The sequence below is a fragment of the Solea solea genome, chromosome 21, assembly GCF_958295425.1.
Source record: "Solea solea chromosome 21, fSolSol10.1, whole genome shotgun sequence".
Taxonomy (NCBI): Eukaryota; Metazoa; Chordata; class Actinopteri; order Pleuronectiformes; family Soleidae; genus Solea; species Solea solea.
In genome coordinates, this window is record NC_081154.1 from 7212936 (window position 1) to 7231576 (window position 18641).

General features: G+C 42.1%; 1 protein-coding gene across 1 annotated transcript; it reads right to left on the bottom strand.

Annotated features, from left to right (window-relative positions):
- Positions 1-52: 52 nt before the first annotated feature.
- cavin1b (caveolae associated protein 1b) lies at positions 53-18404 on the bottom strand. Its single transcript, XM_058621482.1, has 2 exons — positions 17567-18404; positions 53-2666 (listed from the first exon to the last, which is right to left on the bottom strand). The coding sequence occupies exons 1-2, from the start codon at positions 18095-18097 to the stop codon at positions 1782-1784; spliced, it is 1416 nt and encodes a 471-aa protein (XP_058477465.1). The 5' UTR covers positions 18098-18404; the 3' UTR covers positions 53-1781.
- Between the last annotated feature and the right edge of the window lie 237 nt (positions 18405-18641).

Here is an 18641-nt window from a genome sequence, read left to right on the forward strand (position 1 = left end):
ATTATACAGATACAGACAATCTTTAGTGACATGAAATAAAAACTCCAACAACTGTGAAGCAAATATTTTTTTATTAATTCAATCATTAGTGGTTAAGAAATTAACATGAAATGTTTTTTAAAAGAGTCTGTTAATGACAAAACAAAAGTGAGGAAACGGTTACATTTGATCTACACTTTGGCTGCATGTTGTTCCTGCCTTGACAGACATGGCATTGTTAATTCACTTTTTTTTAGGACTGAGCCTGAAACCACGTCTGCACTGCAAAAAAAAAAAGCTAGAATATTTAATAGGTATATTCCTGCACTGTGGGAAATCTGTGCAAATATCAAAAATGATTTTGGCCCAAGAAGCTTTACTAAAATGCTGAAGAAGTGCTGGCAACAGAAGGCAAGAGGCTCTCTGGTAAGTAAGAATCAGTATGCATTGTGATCGGCATTGGCTGTGATTCACATTATATACAAAAAGTAACACAAATACAATTGCTCTTTTATCTGAGCTGGAAGCTAAACAAATATGGCAACATGGGACATTTATGTAAAACTATATATTCTCTCATATGCGTGAGACTGACGTGTTAGCCTTTTTTGATGGACAGCTATACAAGGTTCAGCGCAAAGAATGCATAGAAAGGCTCCAGCCTCCGCTAACCTTTAATATGCTTGAAGAAATGCAGTCAGAGCAGAACATTAATTCTCAATTTCAGTCTTGCAAAGCATTCTCAGAATAAAACACCTTTTTACATCTTGTTACATAGAAACACATGTGCACCATATTATGTGGAAATACTGAAATGACATGGTGGATGTGAGAGACAACAGTTGGTAAAAAAGTAAAATGGCTGAACACTAGGGGTCAGTGTCAGACCACAGCAACAAAACACTTTTATTCTGTGAATAGACAGGGTATTTGGATTTAGCAATGTCAGTTTTTTGTAACCACTGATGAGTGAAATGCAACAGACCTTGGCGCAGGGTATACTTTGGGAACACTGGTGGTAAAATACTACAAAAAGAGCTCTGCGTGAAAATACATGTTTTGAAAAGACAGTGATGAGGATTACATTCTGTCAGCGATGGAAAAGAGATGACATCAGCATAGTGTGAAGTGTGATTACATAGAACATTTTACACACACATTTAAACTGTGAGCTCATAAAAACCTTTGAAATGACAAAGATTTACCTCCAAATAATGGGTAAATTAAACAGAGTAAGATAACAAAGCAGGGAGTGAAAGGGTACTTGTATGTCTGGTATGTAATGTGAAGTACTTCTGGAAAATCTCAATGTATTTATGAATAATTTGGCCATTGGTGTTCTAGCAAACCGACCTTAATGTCAGCTGTTGGGAGACGAGTCATTTCCTTATACTCATTCCACCATATGTAAGTGATAAGTGTAGTGTAGTGTTGATGGAAAATGATGATGACAAATTAAACCTTCTCACAATGATGGTGTCTCCACCTGGTGATCTCTTAATTATATCAGGTCTGCTTTTTCCTCTTCTTTCAATTTTAGTGATCTTCTACATCTTCTGAACTAAATCTGGATGAAGTATTGGCTTATTCATCGCCTGTCCTTGATGAATCTGCAGCAACATTGCCATGCCTCCAGATTTTTGACAGCTATACTGGTGAATACAAATTATTATTATAACTGATAGGAATGGTGGCCAGAATAATAGAAGTAGGATCCAAGCTGTAGCGATCAGTTCTTACAGAACACTCAGGGTTGTCGCAAAGGATTTCGTTAGGCTTTTGGCAAATTCCTCATTCTATCTCTAATCACTGTCTCTGTCATCGTGCTCATGCTCGTGCTCATGCTCGTGCAGGGCATCGTGGGTGTCCTCGTCTTCGTCGTCCTCTGCCTCTTCGTCATCCCCTCCTCCATTCATCATCTCCATCTCAACCTCCTCTATTCCCTTCTCGATGGCCTCATCGATCTCGCTGAAGTGCTCAGCATCCTGGGACACTTCCACCATCTCAGTGCCTTGTACAACCTCAACGGCGCCCTCTCTGACTTTCTTGACGTGGAAGGTGAAGGGCGGCACCTTGTAGACAGCAGTCTTGGACCGGGCGTAAACAACGTGGTCTGGTGTAAAGGACTTCTTCACCTTCTCACGGGATGTCGTGATCTTTTGCTTGCGCTCCGGGTTGACAGCCATGCGTGTTCCAATCTTTGACATCTTCTTCTCTAAACTGTGACGTGTCTTCTCCAGGTTAGCCTTAGTTTTCTGCTGGGCTTTTTCTATATTCTCCTTGGTTTTTTGCTTGGTTTTTTCCAGGTTATCTCTTGTCCTCTGCCTTGTCTTCTCCAGGTTGTCCTTGGTTTTTTGTTTGGTCCTCTCCAGGTTCTCCTTGGTCTTTGCCTTGGTCTTATCCATCTTCTCCTTCGAGAAAACGGTCTTCAGGTTCTGTACGCGCTGCAGGCTGCTTCGCTTGATGCGCTCAGCGCGAGTCTCCTCAAGGATGTCCTCGATCTCCACTCCCTCCTCGTCTGATGAGAGGTCTACATGGGGTTTTTCTGCTTTCTCGCCTTCTTCTCCTTCCTCCAGTACGTGTTCTTCCACACCTTCCAGCACGCTGCCTTTTCTACTGCCTGCCGCAGACTCAGAGACCTTCATGGATTTAGAGATACTGAGCCTTGAGGGAACCTTCGTTTCATCCTGTGAAAAAAAAAACATTTGATGAGGATGAGGTAGAAAGAACAACACCTTGTTGAAAGTCAAAATTTACACATGACATGAGGGTTCAGGATGGCAAAGAAAATTCTTTTCTTGGAAGATGGACTTATAACACAACCTTCGTGACAACCCAAAGATTCCCAACCCAAGATTTCCAAGAAATTCAGGAGATAAACCCTTTTGATTGTAGCTCACACATATATTTTTTGCTAGCATCTCACAACAAGTAGTCCCACACTACCAAAAAGACATAAACTCCACCTGACCCTGGCCCGCCCTGATACAGCATTCTAAAACAACACCACTGCATTTTCCTATGTGTTCTCCATCATCTACAGTACTCTTTCATTCCCATGGCCTTTTCTTCTCCCACCCACTTTTGTTTCGCCTTTCGGCCTTTTACTTTCCAAATGAGGGAGCCTTTTTTTTCCCCTCTCTCTTTCACGTACATACTCTGACTTATTAATGAAGGGATGGGAAAAGGAGGTGGGGGCCGTCTTCCTCTTTCCATCACGGGCAAATCCTCATCCAATTGGGCTCCTGGATGTCTGCATGAGAGCCAATACTTGTGTGTATTGTCTTTTCCTCTCCCTCTTCATGCCTTTATGGTCAAAACAGGAACAAGTCAGAACAAAGGAGCACAGGGTGAAAGGAGGGGGGCCAGCTGTAAGGTGTGGAAGGGGAGATGCATTTCTGTTGTCGTATGAACTGAGTAATAGCACAAATGGGAGGATGCTTCAGAGTCTTGGAAAATCATCTGCTCAGCAGGAAGATGATAGCATCAAAGTATGGGCTGGAAGATGGTGGTGCGAGAGCTGACGGTGGGCGGGTGTGTCATGTGCCTATTGTGCTCTGCTGCTGCTCAGTGTGATGGCAGGTTTATGAAGGTATTGTGCTGCAGTATCTTGGGTATAACTTGACCTCGGATGAGGGAGCAGCTGTGTGGAAAACACACGTCCTGCTCAAGTTCATTACGTCGTGTTTTGATTTCAAGAACAATTGCAATGGGTATTGAAAATCACTTAGGGAAACCTGGCCCATGATGGGAGACTGTGACCAGTCCACTGCATTTCAGAGAGAGAGAGAGAGAGAGGGTGCTGTTCTGCACCTGCTCTGCAGTGGAAAGGTCACTATTGTCTACACTCATCTGGGCAGAGGAGTTCACGACAGAGATCCAAGATCTCAAAACTCTTTGAGGCCATTGGGTTGGGATGCACAGCACTAGTGCACTCCCCCTAAAGACATGATGTGTCATGGGATGACATGGGGTCTCATGGGAGCATGTTTCTGAATACACTGTATAACACAGACAAGAGAGAATATGACCAAATCCCCTTTTAAAATAACGTTGGACTGTTTACTCAACTTTAAGGAGCCTACATGTGCCTGGGAAAACCCAATCTGTCAGCTGTGGGTGTAGGAGGTCACGGGCTAATGTGTTTGCACATGATGGATTTAACAGGAGCTCCGGGTGCAGGAGGGAATTCTCTGCTGCGTGCATGTGTGCGTCCATAGTACATGGAAATATTGTACAAGGAAGTTGCAGGCAATCACCTTGGTGTGTGTTGACTTCCTGACCCTCCTAATTTAATAGGACATTGTTCTCCGCGAGGCTGCCGGGCCAAAGACAGGAAGGTACACTTACAGCCATGGAAAATAGATGAATGAGGTATGTAATGGTTTCGTGAGTAAGTGTGTGTGTGTGTGCATGTGTGTGTTTGTGTGTTGGGCTTTCTAAGCAATGGCAGCAACGGCAGTGAGAGGGCATTTTGCCCTTAGCTCTTACCAAACATGCACAAGCAGATCATTTCCATATTGGGTTAGCTGCAAAAAACACACTTTGTACTACAATGTGTGTTTGTGTGTGAGGCAGACAGACAGATGAAGAGAGTCTCTGTGTGTGTGTGTGTGTGTGTGTGTGTGTGTGTCCTGAAGCATTCGTCTGAGTATTTGTCTCATGATTTGCTTCATCACATTGTGCGACGTCACAATTTGCTCTTTTGTCTCCCTCCATGTCAGGTGTGTGTGTGTGTGTGTGTACATGCATGCACTTGACTGCTGCATTCCACTTTTCTAACATATAAACACTTATTTGCTACATCCCTTCATTCTTTCTTTCTTTTTCCTTTCTTTTCCATCTGTCATTAGTGGGCATATTGCTGCAGTGACTCATGGCTGGTGGAAAACTCATTCATCTTGGAGGCACTCACAGTGCTTTTACTGTGGCTCGCTCTCCCTCTAAGAACCCAACACTCACTATGTGTGTGTGTGCACGAAAGCATGAATACTAACCCTCATACTCACATTTCTTTGCCCCCTAACCTTATATTTTACATTTGTTACTGTAAAAGTGATGACGTAGACCTCTAGGACTTGTCATTACTTGACAGCTATGTTCAAATCAAACTATGCTTTAAGGCTTGAAGTATCATCATCCATAATAAACACCCCAAACATAAAAATATTGTGAACATATTGTGTCTTTTACATGGAACCTTTGTTTTGATCTCCTTGTTTTTACTCTGCTTATTTCTATTGAACTAAGCACTGAAGCCCAGTCAAGGCTGTCCACTGACAATTCCCTGCTCTCTCAACAGTGTGCATAAATCCTGAATTATAGCCGTACTCTGACAATAAAAATTTTCTTTTTTCATTCGTTGGTTTGTTTAAGAGAGACCAAATGAGAAAAAGCATGTGCTCTTGAAAAAGACCCAAAAACTAGTGATGGAGACTATTAACTCCTCAGGAAAAAATGTTTAATGACATTATAAATCAAGTGAGATGTAAGCTCATTTTCCCAACTATGAAACAGACTTATTTTTGCAACCAGCAGAGTCTGGTTTGGGCTTAGTATGTATTTATTTGTGTATGTTTGAGTTTGTGTGAGTTTCAGTGGCCGAGATCAGCAGGTGGACGTTCTGTGTTGTCAGCAAAATGCCGTGTTTCTGTCTCGTGTTGAGTGTGCATGATGCATTTGTCCCACCATGCACTCTGCTGTGAACAGCACAAGCCTGTTGTCCATGAAATCACACTGTTCATAGTAAGGGAAACAGATATTGGTTCGGGTTTACTAAATGACAAAATTACGACGTACATTTAACAGTCAGAATAAGGTAGAAATAGTTGGAATGCATTAACATGCATGTGCCTGTTTCCTGAAAGTCTATATCCAACATGACGGTGTTGTTTCATGCGGGTATATTTGGATTTGCAGAGGTAAGTCACTCAGGTTATTAACCAGTACAGGGGAACCATGGCAACAGCAACAAAGCCAGACGAGTGTGTGTACTGCATATCCTTTGTATTACATTACATCTATTGACAGATGGGCAAGGGGAGGCCCTATCATGTTACATCTAAGTCATGCCTTAATGCCCACACTCGTGATTTACTGGCATTCACACTTCAGTTGTCTGTCTGTGAAAGATAAAGGCTGTTCCTCACTGAAAAGTAATTAATAAACACGGATAAATCTGCTCTCTCTCAAAGAGAAAACTCTTAAACTAGAGTTTAAAAGTGGCTACTGCAATCTGACTCAAGAGACAAGGAGCCTTTTCCACAACATCAAGCAAATATGGTATTAACAGGCTGTAAATGTGGTTCCAACTTGTGAATAATCTGTTTGAACCACTGTCAGTTATGCCAGTATTTCAGCTAAACATGTCTCTAATCTCTGATGGCATATCAAGACCAATCTATGACTTCATACAATACATTTTGTGAGAGAATATTCTTATCTTCAGCCATCTTGAAGTTTTATTACTCACATAGTCTTATAACCAGACATGGTGTTCAATAGAAACAGCCATAACTTTCAAGGTTCCCTCCCCAGATACCAAGGCACCGGGCATCTTGACCTAATACACTAATTATATATATCATATGCATAAAGTTTGACACTGGTCAGAGAGGAATTTCTACAAAATGTCAGACTGACACAGTCCCAACCAGGACAATGACAGAAACAATAAGGAGCAGACTACAGCTGCCACGAGTGGGCACTAAATTACATAGTGACCAGTCCAGCCGGCACGTCACTGGTCTCTCTGATGACTGTCTCTTGTAATCTACAAACAAAAACCATGCCAAGCTAACCATTTGCAATTTTACTGCCTCCTTTTTTTTTTTTTTTCCAGGCCAAAACATTTAGTTGTACTTGTGTTTCCCTGGCAACAGTGGTGAACTGTAATGCTTCCAGATGAGGGGGGGAATACTTTCCACGAGAAAGCGCTTGAATCATGGGGTAGACCTACTGCTGCTGCCTGTGGAGATTGTGTGTGTGTGTGTGTGTGAGGTATGAAACACACCATGGAAGATTTCCACTCTGTGCCCACACTGCAACCACTCATCAGCCCAAAGTAGAGAGGGAGAGGAATCCCGCTGTAACACACCCCTCTCTGTTTCTGTTTTCCTGTTTAAACTCTAACCACTAAGAACTCCCCTACCGCTGTGGAAAAGTGTGTGTGTGTGTGTGTGTGTGTGTGCGTGCATGTGTGCAAACTGTATGACCTTATACGTGTGTATTCCATTATACACGCAAACATCCATTAAATCTGTGAAAATGCTCATGATACTGCTGCTGATTTCAAAGCTGAGAGTCAACTGAGGACAACATCTTTCCTTTCCCGTACAAAACCATCTTTCTTAATTTGAGAGAACATGCTCGCCACAAGGTCCATGTATTAGTTTGTTCTGCGGCCCTTTGATGAGTTGTCACGAGGAGAAAAAAAAACGCTTTATTAGAAAAAACTTCATGACTTCAAAAGCTGATGGAGCTCATGTTGATACGATATAAAAGTTTAAGGTCAGCTACCAAATGACTAACTTGTGGTGAGAATGTTTTTAGGATGAAAAAAACAAACTTTGGACCTCAGCTTAATTTAGCTCCTGCTGCAAGCTCTATAAAATTTAAAATGGAGTATTTAAATATCCTCCTGGGGTTTTTTTTTTTTCATTTAAAACATACATAAAAGTTAAAGCTGATAAAAAAAAAAAAAAAACAGAAAAACACTGGATTAAAGGCACATTGTTTCTCAGTCCTGGTCCTGGGGATCCACAGCCCTGCATGTTTTAGAAGCTTCCCTGCTCCAGCACACCTGATTCAAATGTTCAGCTCGTTAGCAGACACTGCAGCAGCCTGATAACGAGCCACTGATTTGAATCAGGTGTGCTGGACAGCAGGGAAACCCCTAAAACATGCAGGGCTGTGGATCCCCAGGACAAGGATTCTTAGGTAAGAATCTCAGATATTAATAAGAGACATGAGATCTGAGCAAATATTTGTAGAGTTTAAAAACCACAACGAGGTGTGTGAGAATATACACTTTGTGCGGCTTTTGCTTCTTGTGTAAACTAATGGATGTGATGGATATGTATGTGTGTGTGTGTGTGTGTACAGTACCATGGGAAAGACTATAACGGTCCACACAGTATAAAACTCTGGGGAGAGAACTCTCGACTCTCCCTCTGTTTCCACTTGTCCCCTTTAATCAGAGACATGAGACCAAAGAAAGAGAGAGGGAGAGAGAGAGAGATGGCTATATAAAGTTATGGCATGCCCACAGTAGGTCCTTGGAGGGGGAGAGAGAGGGATGAGTCACCAGACCCATTGTTGCGTTAAAGCATTGCAGAAGCTCTTTCTTTCTTTCTTTCTTTCTTTCCGTGGCGTCGACACAGTGTGCAGTAGCAGAGTGATCGTATCGCCTTGGATCACTGAGGAATGAGAGAGATCAGCGTTCACAGCTCCATGGCAACAGAACAAATATTCCTGTGCCAGATGTGTGCCAGGCAAATATTGCTTGTTTCTGACTCAGTTGCACTGATTCTGGTTCTTCCACAGCAGCAGGAAACAAGATAGCGTGAACAGGCGATTACGAAAAGATTGGAAAGTTTTTATTAAGGCAACTTGCAAGGAAGCTTTTTTGAACATAGTAAATTGTTCAGTTGTTGAAATATGGGGGAGAATATGATGTGTTAGCGTTCATGAGAGTGCAACAATTGTGCAAAATAATGGACTAATAATCTATTGAGAATATTTATGCTGCAAACGTGTTCCCATAAAACATAGAATAATGACATATTGATCAACTTTTCTTGACAGTGTTACAAAGTGCTTCACAGTTGTTACTGCGAGGACATGGCCCCATTAAATGAGTGAAAATGAATAAAAACAAAGTAGAACTGATGAAAATACAAGAATGACATATGATAAAGACCATGTAGCCTTGTCAGCATTGACTAGTGCAGAACAACTGAATCCTTTTGGCAAGTGGGATATTAATCAAGTTTACAAAATTGCCTCAGGAGTCTTGAGTTGTCTACTCTTATTTGTTAATATCTGATAAAAAAAAGACACACACATATATATATATATATATATATATATATATATATATATATATATAGTGTATATATACACAGTTTAGCTGTAAGCAGTGCAGGTGGTATATGACTGACTTGTGCTGATGCCAAAGAATGTAGCAGACACAGCTCAGGGGCTTGACTTTCTCTTGACTCGATGCTTGTTAGCCTGTGGATATTTCTCCTGCAGATTCACACCTGCACCTCTGGTTAAATTACACAACTTCCGCAGTGTAAATTCAATACTTCTTTGGAATTTTGGATGTGTAGGGAGGATAATCCTGCGCCACTTGATAAAAGGGAACAGTACTGGTATTGGTCCAAATCACTAGATTGGATATTGCAGTTGGTACATGATGTTTTTGAACTGGCTGGTTATGACTGCGTTATAAAGACATCCATGAAAGCCTCCTTGAAGAACTTAGGGTTTGAGCTAAAAAGCTGGGAAGCTCTAGCACTGGACCGACCTCAAGGCACAATACAATAGAATTTTGGGCCAAGATTGGTCTGTACAGTCATCTGCGTACTCTCCAAAACAGGACAATTTGAGACATGCCTCACGATGGTCCTGATACGATGGATGATAAGATAAGATGTAAAAACAACTGCCCCAGACATCAGTACTGACACATAAAGTCAAGACTGTGGTACACGAAAAAGTGCTGTCAAGCACTTGATTATTGAAGGAACGTTTTTAGCGTTTACAAATCTGGAGAAGTCTCTAATCAGTGTTTGCTGATATAAAACAACATTCCTGGTGCTGCTTGCACAGGGACTGAAGGCAACAAGTGCAGATTTGATTAGGATTTGACTGTAGCCTTATTCCATTTGGCTAGGAAAGAAGCCATGGTCTCCATGTAAACTCTGTGTATTCAAGTCATGAATATGTAAAAGTAAAAAAAAAAGAAAAAAATATGTTGTTTTTTTTAACTATTACATCACATGTTTTCCTCTCTTGGCCAGTTGCGACAACAGAATTTCCCACAGCACTTAAAGGCAGCAGCGCCCTCGCGTCTCCTTTGTGTGTCGAGGCTGTGGAACCTCAGGTCACGTCAGTTAGCGTGAACTGCTCACACATGAATGAGGCAGACATGAAGATTTCTTGCAGTGTTTCCAAGGCTGCAGACACACGTGTGTCAGGCATTGGTGTTGTTTTCATTCTCCGTTGCTTTTCACTCTCACTGCAAGACACAGCTTGCCATTGTTGACTATCGGTGGAGGGCTTTTTCTTTTTTTACGACATAATTTGGTTTGTGGGCATTCTGATCATGTACTTTCATGTAGGAGCACAAAGACGTACACACACACACACAAATGTAGTCTTTTGTAATGTGGAAACTCAGAAGCCCCATTATTAATGATTCCTCCTGTAAGTGATGACAACAATACGTCACACGGTGAGTGCATTATTCCACTGACTTATCCAATAACAACTTCATACAGATGCACAGAATGTGAAAACATTCTTGAATCACAAGTTTTATGCCGGGATCAAAGGGATCTAATTATGATTATTATGAGATAAGCAGCTGCAGCATGACAGTCTCATCCCTTCTGCTCTTTGGTTGGCTTCCAGCTTTAGCCCCCTCCATCCCCCCCCCACATTGACTAACACTGACTTGGACCGTGAGGAATGACAGTGTTTGTTCCCATGGTCACCCCATGTTAGCACTTTCCAATGACAATGGAGGAAGACAGTGTTTATGGAGCCGCAGAGGAATCAAAGTTGCTGCTGTCCTGTTTTGGTACAATCATTTTACTCTGCTGCTGTAAACTGTAACAGCTTTGTTGATTCTTCTTGATTCATCCAGGTCATAGAGTCTTATCTATGTTGTCGGGACACTGCAGCTTTCTGTCCCTCGTCCCTTGTTGCCTAAGTGAGTTTCACTGTGGCACCGTTCCACTCAGCCCGGAGACTTGAGTGTGATACTAATATTCAGGTCCTCGTTGAAACAGATATGGTAACTTTATCACAATGGTGCTCTGTTTGGAGCCAATGATTTAAGTGGGCATAAGAGAATCCAAAGCTAGAATCATGAGACGGAGCAGATCATATGAGGAAGCAAACTGATGTTTTCTGTAACCAAAGCTTTTGACTATGAGTCATCCTCCTCTGACTCATGTGGAAAAGCCTCTTCTTAGAATTAAAAAAAAAAAACTGTCTGATCTGAAAAATGATTTCTGTCAAGCGCAGATTTGTCATGCACTTTAGCACAGCTGAAAAATAAGGATTGAATTATTTTTATTTTATTTTTGAACAGCCCAGACATGACTGGTTTGAATTTGCGAGATAGAAGTAGCCGCTTTCGTAATATATTAATTCACAGTTAATTCAATTTTAAATGAACCAAACCATAAACAACAGCACTTTAAAAACACTGGGTTAAGTTGAAGACACTTCACCTCTGACCCTGAAGGCTTGTTCAGTGTTATTCGTCCGCAGAACCTTCACCGACATTTACAAGACTCTAAAAAGTTAGATTTTCGGCTTGAATTACACAACAGTATTTGACAACAGTTTCAGGATAAGCAGCATTGACTGACATAGAGCTATACACATAGCACAAATCGGATTTATATATGTTGATGAGAGTATTTTGAGACTTTTTCAGCAGTGGGTAAGACAGTTTGGGTAACTAAAGTGCAGCATCCTTAGATTTTCAACGGGAGGCTACAGGGACAGGGAAGTTAACTTGTTACCAGTAAAACTTGCACATCTACCAACTCAACAGTGCCATGTAAATAGATTGTCGCAATTAAAACAATACTGAGGCAGTACAGTTGAATAAAGGCATAGGAGCTGTGAGGATGTTATGATCAAGAAGAAAACACATGATTGATGATATGGACGTATGTCACAAACAAGCAGATGTTATGACTTTGAGTTTCAGCAGCCTCGGATCTTTAAAACTAAACAGGAACATGATCTCCGAAAGGCCCTTTCCTTCTCACAATCAAACAAGTATGCGATAGTTGCTATTTTTAGAGCAGCTCGCTCCCCTTCTCTGTCTCCATTAGCTCTCTTGTCACTCTGTCTCCTCTATCATCTCCCCCCCCCCCCCTCCCCCCGTTCTCCGTGTCCCTTCCTCCCCATGATGGCAACAAGTTCTCGTCAGAATCTTGAACAAGTTGCATGACATGAGCACTGCCGCCACGTTCTGTATCAAATACAAAACAGTCGACCGTAAAAACACCGCTCACAGCCGAAAAAAATGTTCGAAACAATCTGGCTTATAAACTGAGCTGGGAGCATTTCTGTCTCTCGTGTCCATATATGGACCTGGATGGACCTGTGTGAGAAAACAAGGTTCACACTTAGTGAACTTACAAGCAAAACATTATTGGGAGCCTGTTTGGTTTCAGACTGAAGGCAAGTACTTTTTTTTTTTTTTTTTTTTTAAATCAAATTATAACAAGTTGCCTCACAGAGTGACAGCAGATCTGGTTTCAGTCATTCCGAGGATAGAACATTCAGAGCTCACTGGTAAATGATTTGGATGAAGTTGAAACAAGAAGGCCGTTTTACAACGTGGTGTTGAGTGAAATGTAGGGAGTGTGCGTCGAGGCAACAGGTTGTTTTGCGTGGGCGATAGTGGTGGAAAAGGAAATGATGAGCAAAAGCTGTTCGTGAGATTTCTCTGTCCACTGTCCAAGATTCCGATTTTCAAAGAAGGGAGCTGCAGTAGCATCAAGAAAAAATATATAGATTTACATTTAGAAAGAAGGAATGTGAGATTTATGGCTTCGTGGAAAGGTGCCGCTGGCATTATGAGCTAACCAGCATCAGTCTCATTGTGATATTACCTGACTTTTTTTTTAAAACTTAAACACTGCTTCAGTTCAGTCCACTCATATCCATAACCATGTCACATATACAAGTCATACAACACAATCCTACATAATAGTAGCTGTTTTAACCTTTTGAAAAAGCACCACAGCAAACAATGGGGCTCTGACACATAAAAATACAATTTCCTGCTGGCTAGTTTTGTTCTCTGACCAGATAAAGGGTGCACAGAATTAGAAATGTGCATATTCAAGGGGCAGCTCAGGTTGAACGGTTTGGAAATAAAGTTAGAGAGGCAAAGTGGAATTGGTTTGAGATGAAGCTAAGGAAGACCACAGAGAAGGATCGTGGATGTTTTGAAGAAGGACGTGAGGACAGTTGGTGTGTAACAGAAGAGGACACAAGGGCTATGGCAAAATTAGCGGCAGATTCACTAAGTAGGTGCTGAAATAAGTTAAAACATACAAACAAAAAAAAGACAAGAAATAATTGCAAGCGATGAGAGGGAGGAAAGGGATGGAGTGGCTCGGGAGTTGGGACGGGGTGTGGTGTGAGGCGGGGCGGGGTGAGGAGGGCACGCTGTGGAAAAGGAGTTGGGGAAGAGGGAGGAACAGGGCTGCGACTGGCTCCACATGAAGAGGCGGAGGTAAGAGGAGGTTCGCATCGAGAGCTGGGGATGCCTGTGCCATGAATCAGCTGTCTAAATATGCTCTTCACAGCAACACACCCATCCACTCCCTGTACTACGTGGATGGACATCTCCTCCTCTTCCTCCAGTTTTCACACAGCATAAATAATGAAGAGGGGAGATTCAGGATTGATTTAAGCTGCAGTAAGTGATGTTTGGCCTCTTTAGGGGCAGAAGAGTAAGCATAGACCTTGGGTGTAGTAAGCCAACCAGAAAAGAAGAATACTGAACTCTGAAATACTGAATACTGAAAGGAATTCCCACTTGATTTATAATGTCGTTAAACCTATTTCTGTCACTCACTAAAATTGTCTCGAGGAGTTAATTGTCTTAATCGCTAGTTTCAGGTCTTCTTCAATAGCACGCGGTGTTCATTTTCCAAATTATGTTCCAATTTCATGGAAAATAAATGATAAAGTGTGGCACATATGAGTGGACACCACTGTGACCGACCAATAGGAGCCTAGTTCTAGGTGATTCCTTTTAAAAATGGGAATTCAGTTTCTTGTGGGAGACTTCGCCACCAGTTGCCACTTGGTACTAAGCAGAAATCACCAAAATACTGTTCACACAGTGAGCATGTTGAGTCTAAAGTCTCTTGTTTACACTACTATTATCTCTGGTTTGGTCTCCACCACTCCCTGGCTATTTGGCCCTTTACTCATTTCAATCAAACAGTGAGTTGTGCTGATTTAGTTTACTTCAAGTATTATTTTTTTATTTCAGTAAGCTCTGTTTTCTGACACCATGTCGACTCAGCTGTCACAGATGTAAGGGAGTAAATCTAAGGCTTACTGGACATGAAAGTAACACACACACACACACTCCCACACACCCACACACACACACACACCAGAGGAGGACAGCTGTTCTTGTTAACAGAGAGACACTGTCTTTTCCACCTGATGTGTTGACAGAGCTGCTGCTGATTAGTTTCCACTTACACATTGTACAGTACAGTAGCCTGGGCTGGTCCAACATACCAGTGCCTTAGTGGTGTATTGTTTGTGTTGTAAACCACAGGTGGTTTTGTTTTATTGGCTTATTGGCGTATTATTTTTTTGACTCATAGCGATGATTTGCCAAAAATGAAATTCCTATAATGGTTAGAAAAAAATGTCATAGGAACTCCTGCCTCACACAAGTGAGAGGCAGTCTGTAAAAATGTCTGGTAATAGTCAGGAAACATTATCTGTTGCTAGGTTACCAGTGTCACAAACCCACAAATAGAATAATATTAGGTCACATCCCCCTTGTGGATTAGAGGAAATCCCTAATAAGGGAATGATGTTAAGTTTGGCTATCAAATATCTACAATGCACTTGAGAAGATCTTGTGGGAATAAGAGTATTTGATTACTTTATAAATGTTTAACACTGGAGTTAAAGATCCAGTGTTTCATTATTATGAAAACTAATGCTGTGGCGAATCATGTCACTAAAGAAGACACCTCTTTTATTCCACTAATGTAGACTAAAATGACCTAAAACTGTTTATATTTACACACATAATAAATACACCAATATCTAAGTAATATTTAACGCTTATGTATAGTCTGGATGATATAATGAAATCTTTAGTGAGAAAACTGCTGTCTGTCTTTTTATGAAGTTCTTTAGAGCTTACACAGACGACTGCTGCCGATTCCTCAGCAGTGCAGAAAGTAGTTTCAAGTCCTACCAAAGGCCAAGTATTTAATGTGTTGACACACTGTCCTGAGCAGACAAACAGTTCACTGACTTTTCAGAGGATGTTTCTCTGTCTTCAGCAACACAGTGGCACAAGAAACATTGAGAACAGAACACATGGTGGTTTTCTTTTTTCCTTTTTTTTTTTATAATGAAGATGAATCTGACATTATGTCAGAGTTGGCAGCGATAAACAAAGCCAGTGTTCTGAGTTAGTGAGGCAGCCAGAGATAGAGATAGGCATTTCAGGGGGAGTTTCTGTTGCCAAAGGGCCCAGGCAGTTGGCTGATGCTAGCAAGTTCCAAACCCATTTGTTTTTCCCCTGTGTGTGTATTTCTGATAGATTGCATTGTGACGACTCTAATTGAAATTTTGATTCATGATCCTTTCCGAGTGACAAGCGGTTCAGTCAAGGAATTCTGACGAATGCGAGTTATTTCGCTGTGCGTTGTGCCCTGCCCATCTGCTGATCATTATATATAAATTCTTCTGCTGGTGCGCCAACATGAGGAAGCCAAATATATTGTGAAAGTATGTTAGACGAGCAGAAATGCTCAATCTTTCACAGTCAGACAGTCTGGGTTGCCCAAGATGGGGCTCTCAAAAGACATTTTGCTCCGTCGCTAGAGAGAAAGTCTGAGAGAAGCAGAGTGTGTGTGTGTGTGGGGGGGGGGGGGGGCAGTAAAAGCCATGACGACTGAGTCAAGGGTGGAAACTTTGAATGTTCTTGCACCACTGTGCAAAAAGCTGAAAGCTATTATACGTCTCTCTGCAAAGGCTAAAATAGGAAACAGGGCAGCCCTTCATAAACAAATGAATGAAAATTTGCTCTGTTTCTTCAAATGAACGTTTCTGTGCCTTGCACTCACTTGTGGTATTTTCCATCTTTGCATAAAAAAAGTGGAGTGGAGTGAATTTATTCCATATGACGGCAAGCTCGTCTCACATGTGCAGACTCGTATTCTGTACTCGGATGCATAGTCTGCTGTGTACGTGAGGAAAATATCTGGAGGCCATATGTAGTGGATCCTGTTTATTGATACAATGTACAGCGGGTGTGGGGTGGGGCACGGGTGGTGTAGAACAACATCTGGGAGTAAAACAATCGCAGACGTACAGTTCATCCGTGATCACGGCTACTGTGTGGTGTAAGAACATCATAAATTGTACAGCTGTGGGCAAACAGAACCAACACGTCTGCAGCCACATTTGTGTTTTTGGTATTTAGATACAAGACCATGAAATTGCTATAATAATAACACTGTTTCATTTATATACCTGTCATAGGGACAGGTTGGCCACTTTAGCCCTTGAATTATCTAATTACAATTCATTTATACTTAATATTGTGGCACCTTCACTCATGTCTCGTAGAAATGACTCGTACAGTTGTGTGCTAAAGTCTCAAGGCACCTCCAACTTTGATGTTTTTATGTCTCTCGAATTCTGTGATCATTGGAATGATGTGATTGAAAGTGAGTTTAACTCAACGTGAGCCAGGGTCATGTTATTCGTTCCGTGTCAGGGCGGGTCACACTACTGTTTGTTTGTTTTTCTTGAAAACTTTATTTTAAAACTGCATTCGTTCCAGTATTTTCTGGATGTGTTCCAGTAAAGCAAATGAGAAATAATTATACTGCATGGCCATTATAGCAGTGCTAAAACAACAAATCTAACTACTAAGGTAGTGCATGTACTAATTATTTCAGCCTAAAACATTTGGAAGGAAAGATCATTTCTGCCTGAACTTTGATAACAGGCAAGGTTCATCGAAAAGGAGAAAGAGTTCATAGAGGAGTGGTGGGGCGGTGGTCAGAGTGGGTGGCTGGATATCAGAAAGTCATGTTTCCGACCTGTTTTTGCTCAGTTTTATATTACAGAATACTTCCCTTAAGGGTATATGCAGGCTTTGCATTAAAGGGTACTTTTCGAAACAACTTATAAAGGCATTAAAGTTGCACTTTTACAATAAATACAGTATATTCATTAATCCTGATTTGATTAAGGAGTAGGCAAACGTAGAATGTCATCATTGTAAGTTTTGAATATCTCCTGTATACTGGGAAAGAATGACTTTGTACAGTGATGACAGACACCACAGCATGTCACTCAAACATCTGTTGAGTGACAGACACCGAAGAAGAGGACGGAGAATCTCTCACTGAAAAGAAGCATCTATGGTAAACCAACTCTTCATTGGTATCAAACCACCACTGGGTTTGTGAGATGATTTGGGTTTTTGGTTCACCCATGTGCCACACCCATTTCTAAACCAATATGGCGTCCTGTGTTTTAACTCTATCCTCTAACACACAGACTACAGTAATGCACTGACACACACACACAGATACTCTCCTACCTGATAGATCATGACTTTGAAGTTGCGTCTCTTGAGCAGCTCAGCCTCGTTGTTCTCCAGCTTCTTGATTTGGCCACCTTGCTTCTCCAGGTTGGCCCGCACCGTCTTCACATTGACGCTGACCTTGCGCACCTTCTCCATCATCTTATTGACACTGTTGGACGTGGTGCTGTGGCTCTTGGACAGTTTGGTCAACTCTCCCTGGATGCTGGTTACCGAACGCTCCATCTCTTGCTGCCTGGCCTCAAGGCCGCTCTGGGTCTGCTGGATCTGGTCCACGGCCCCGATGATCTTGTCCAGCAAAGACAGCACCATGACCCCGTTCACCTGGGTGTCCGCATTGGCTGCCTCATCCTTGTCTTCGGCAGCGTCCCCTTCCGTTTCCACGGAGGCCAGCTCTTTCTTGACCGCTGCAACTGCATCGTCTTCATCATCTGAATGTGGGAGGTTGACCTCGTCATCCGAGATCTCAGTGAGGGAATGAGGCTCCAGTTGGGCACTTGAGGATTCCAGTGCTTCCATGGCTGCCATGTTGCCGGACTTGCCGTGTACAGTTAGCTTATGAAACTTTCTTTAACCACCGGTTCTTCTAGACCCACTTTTCAATCCGGTCTCTCACACCTGCTTCTTTTTTTCCTTCCTCTGTTTTTCCCTCCGACTTCAAAACTCAGATGCACGCTGTCTCTCTGTCTGTCTGCCTGTGTCCTGTCTACGTCAAATCCCTGGAATCAGGCCAGTGTGCAGGGGCAGCCAAGCAATGCTGGATGTTACCACATGAGTGTTAGAATGCAAATGCAGCACCAGGGAGAGAAAACCCTCCAGTCAAGCTAGAGCTGGCAGAGTTTTTTCCTCTCCAGCTCCCCCTTTTTTCCACTGGACTCTCCTCCTGTCTTTGAACCCCTCCCTCATCCCTCCCTCTGTACGCACACACAGACACTTCAGAGCGACTCCACCTACGATTGAAGGTCCAGCCTCCATGGTGTTTCAGTGACACACCCCCTCGGTCTAGCCGTGTCCCATCAGCATGGTTAGAATAGTTAGAGTGGAGCTGTGCTGATCTGCTTGTATACAAGCT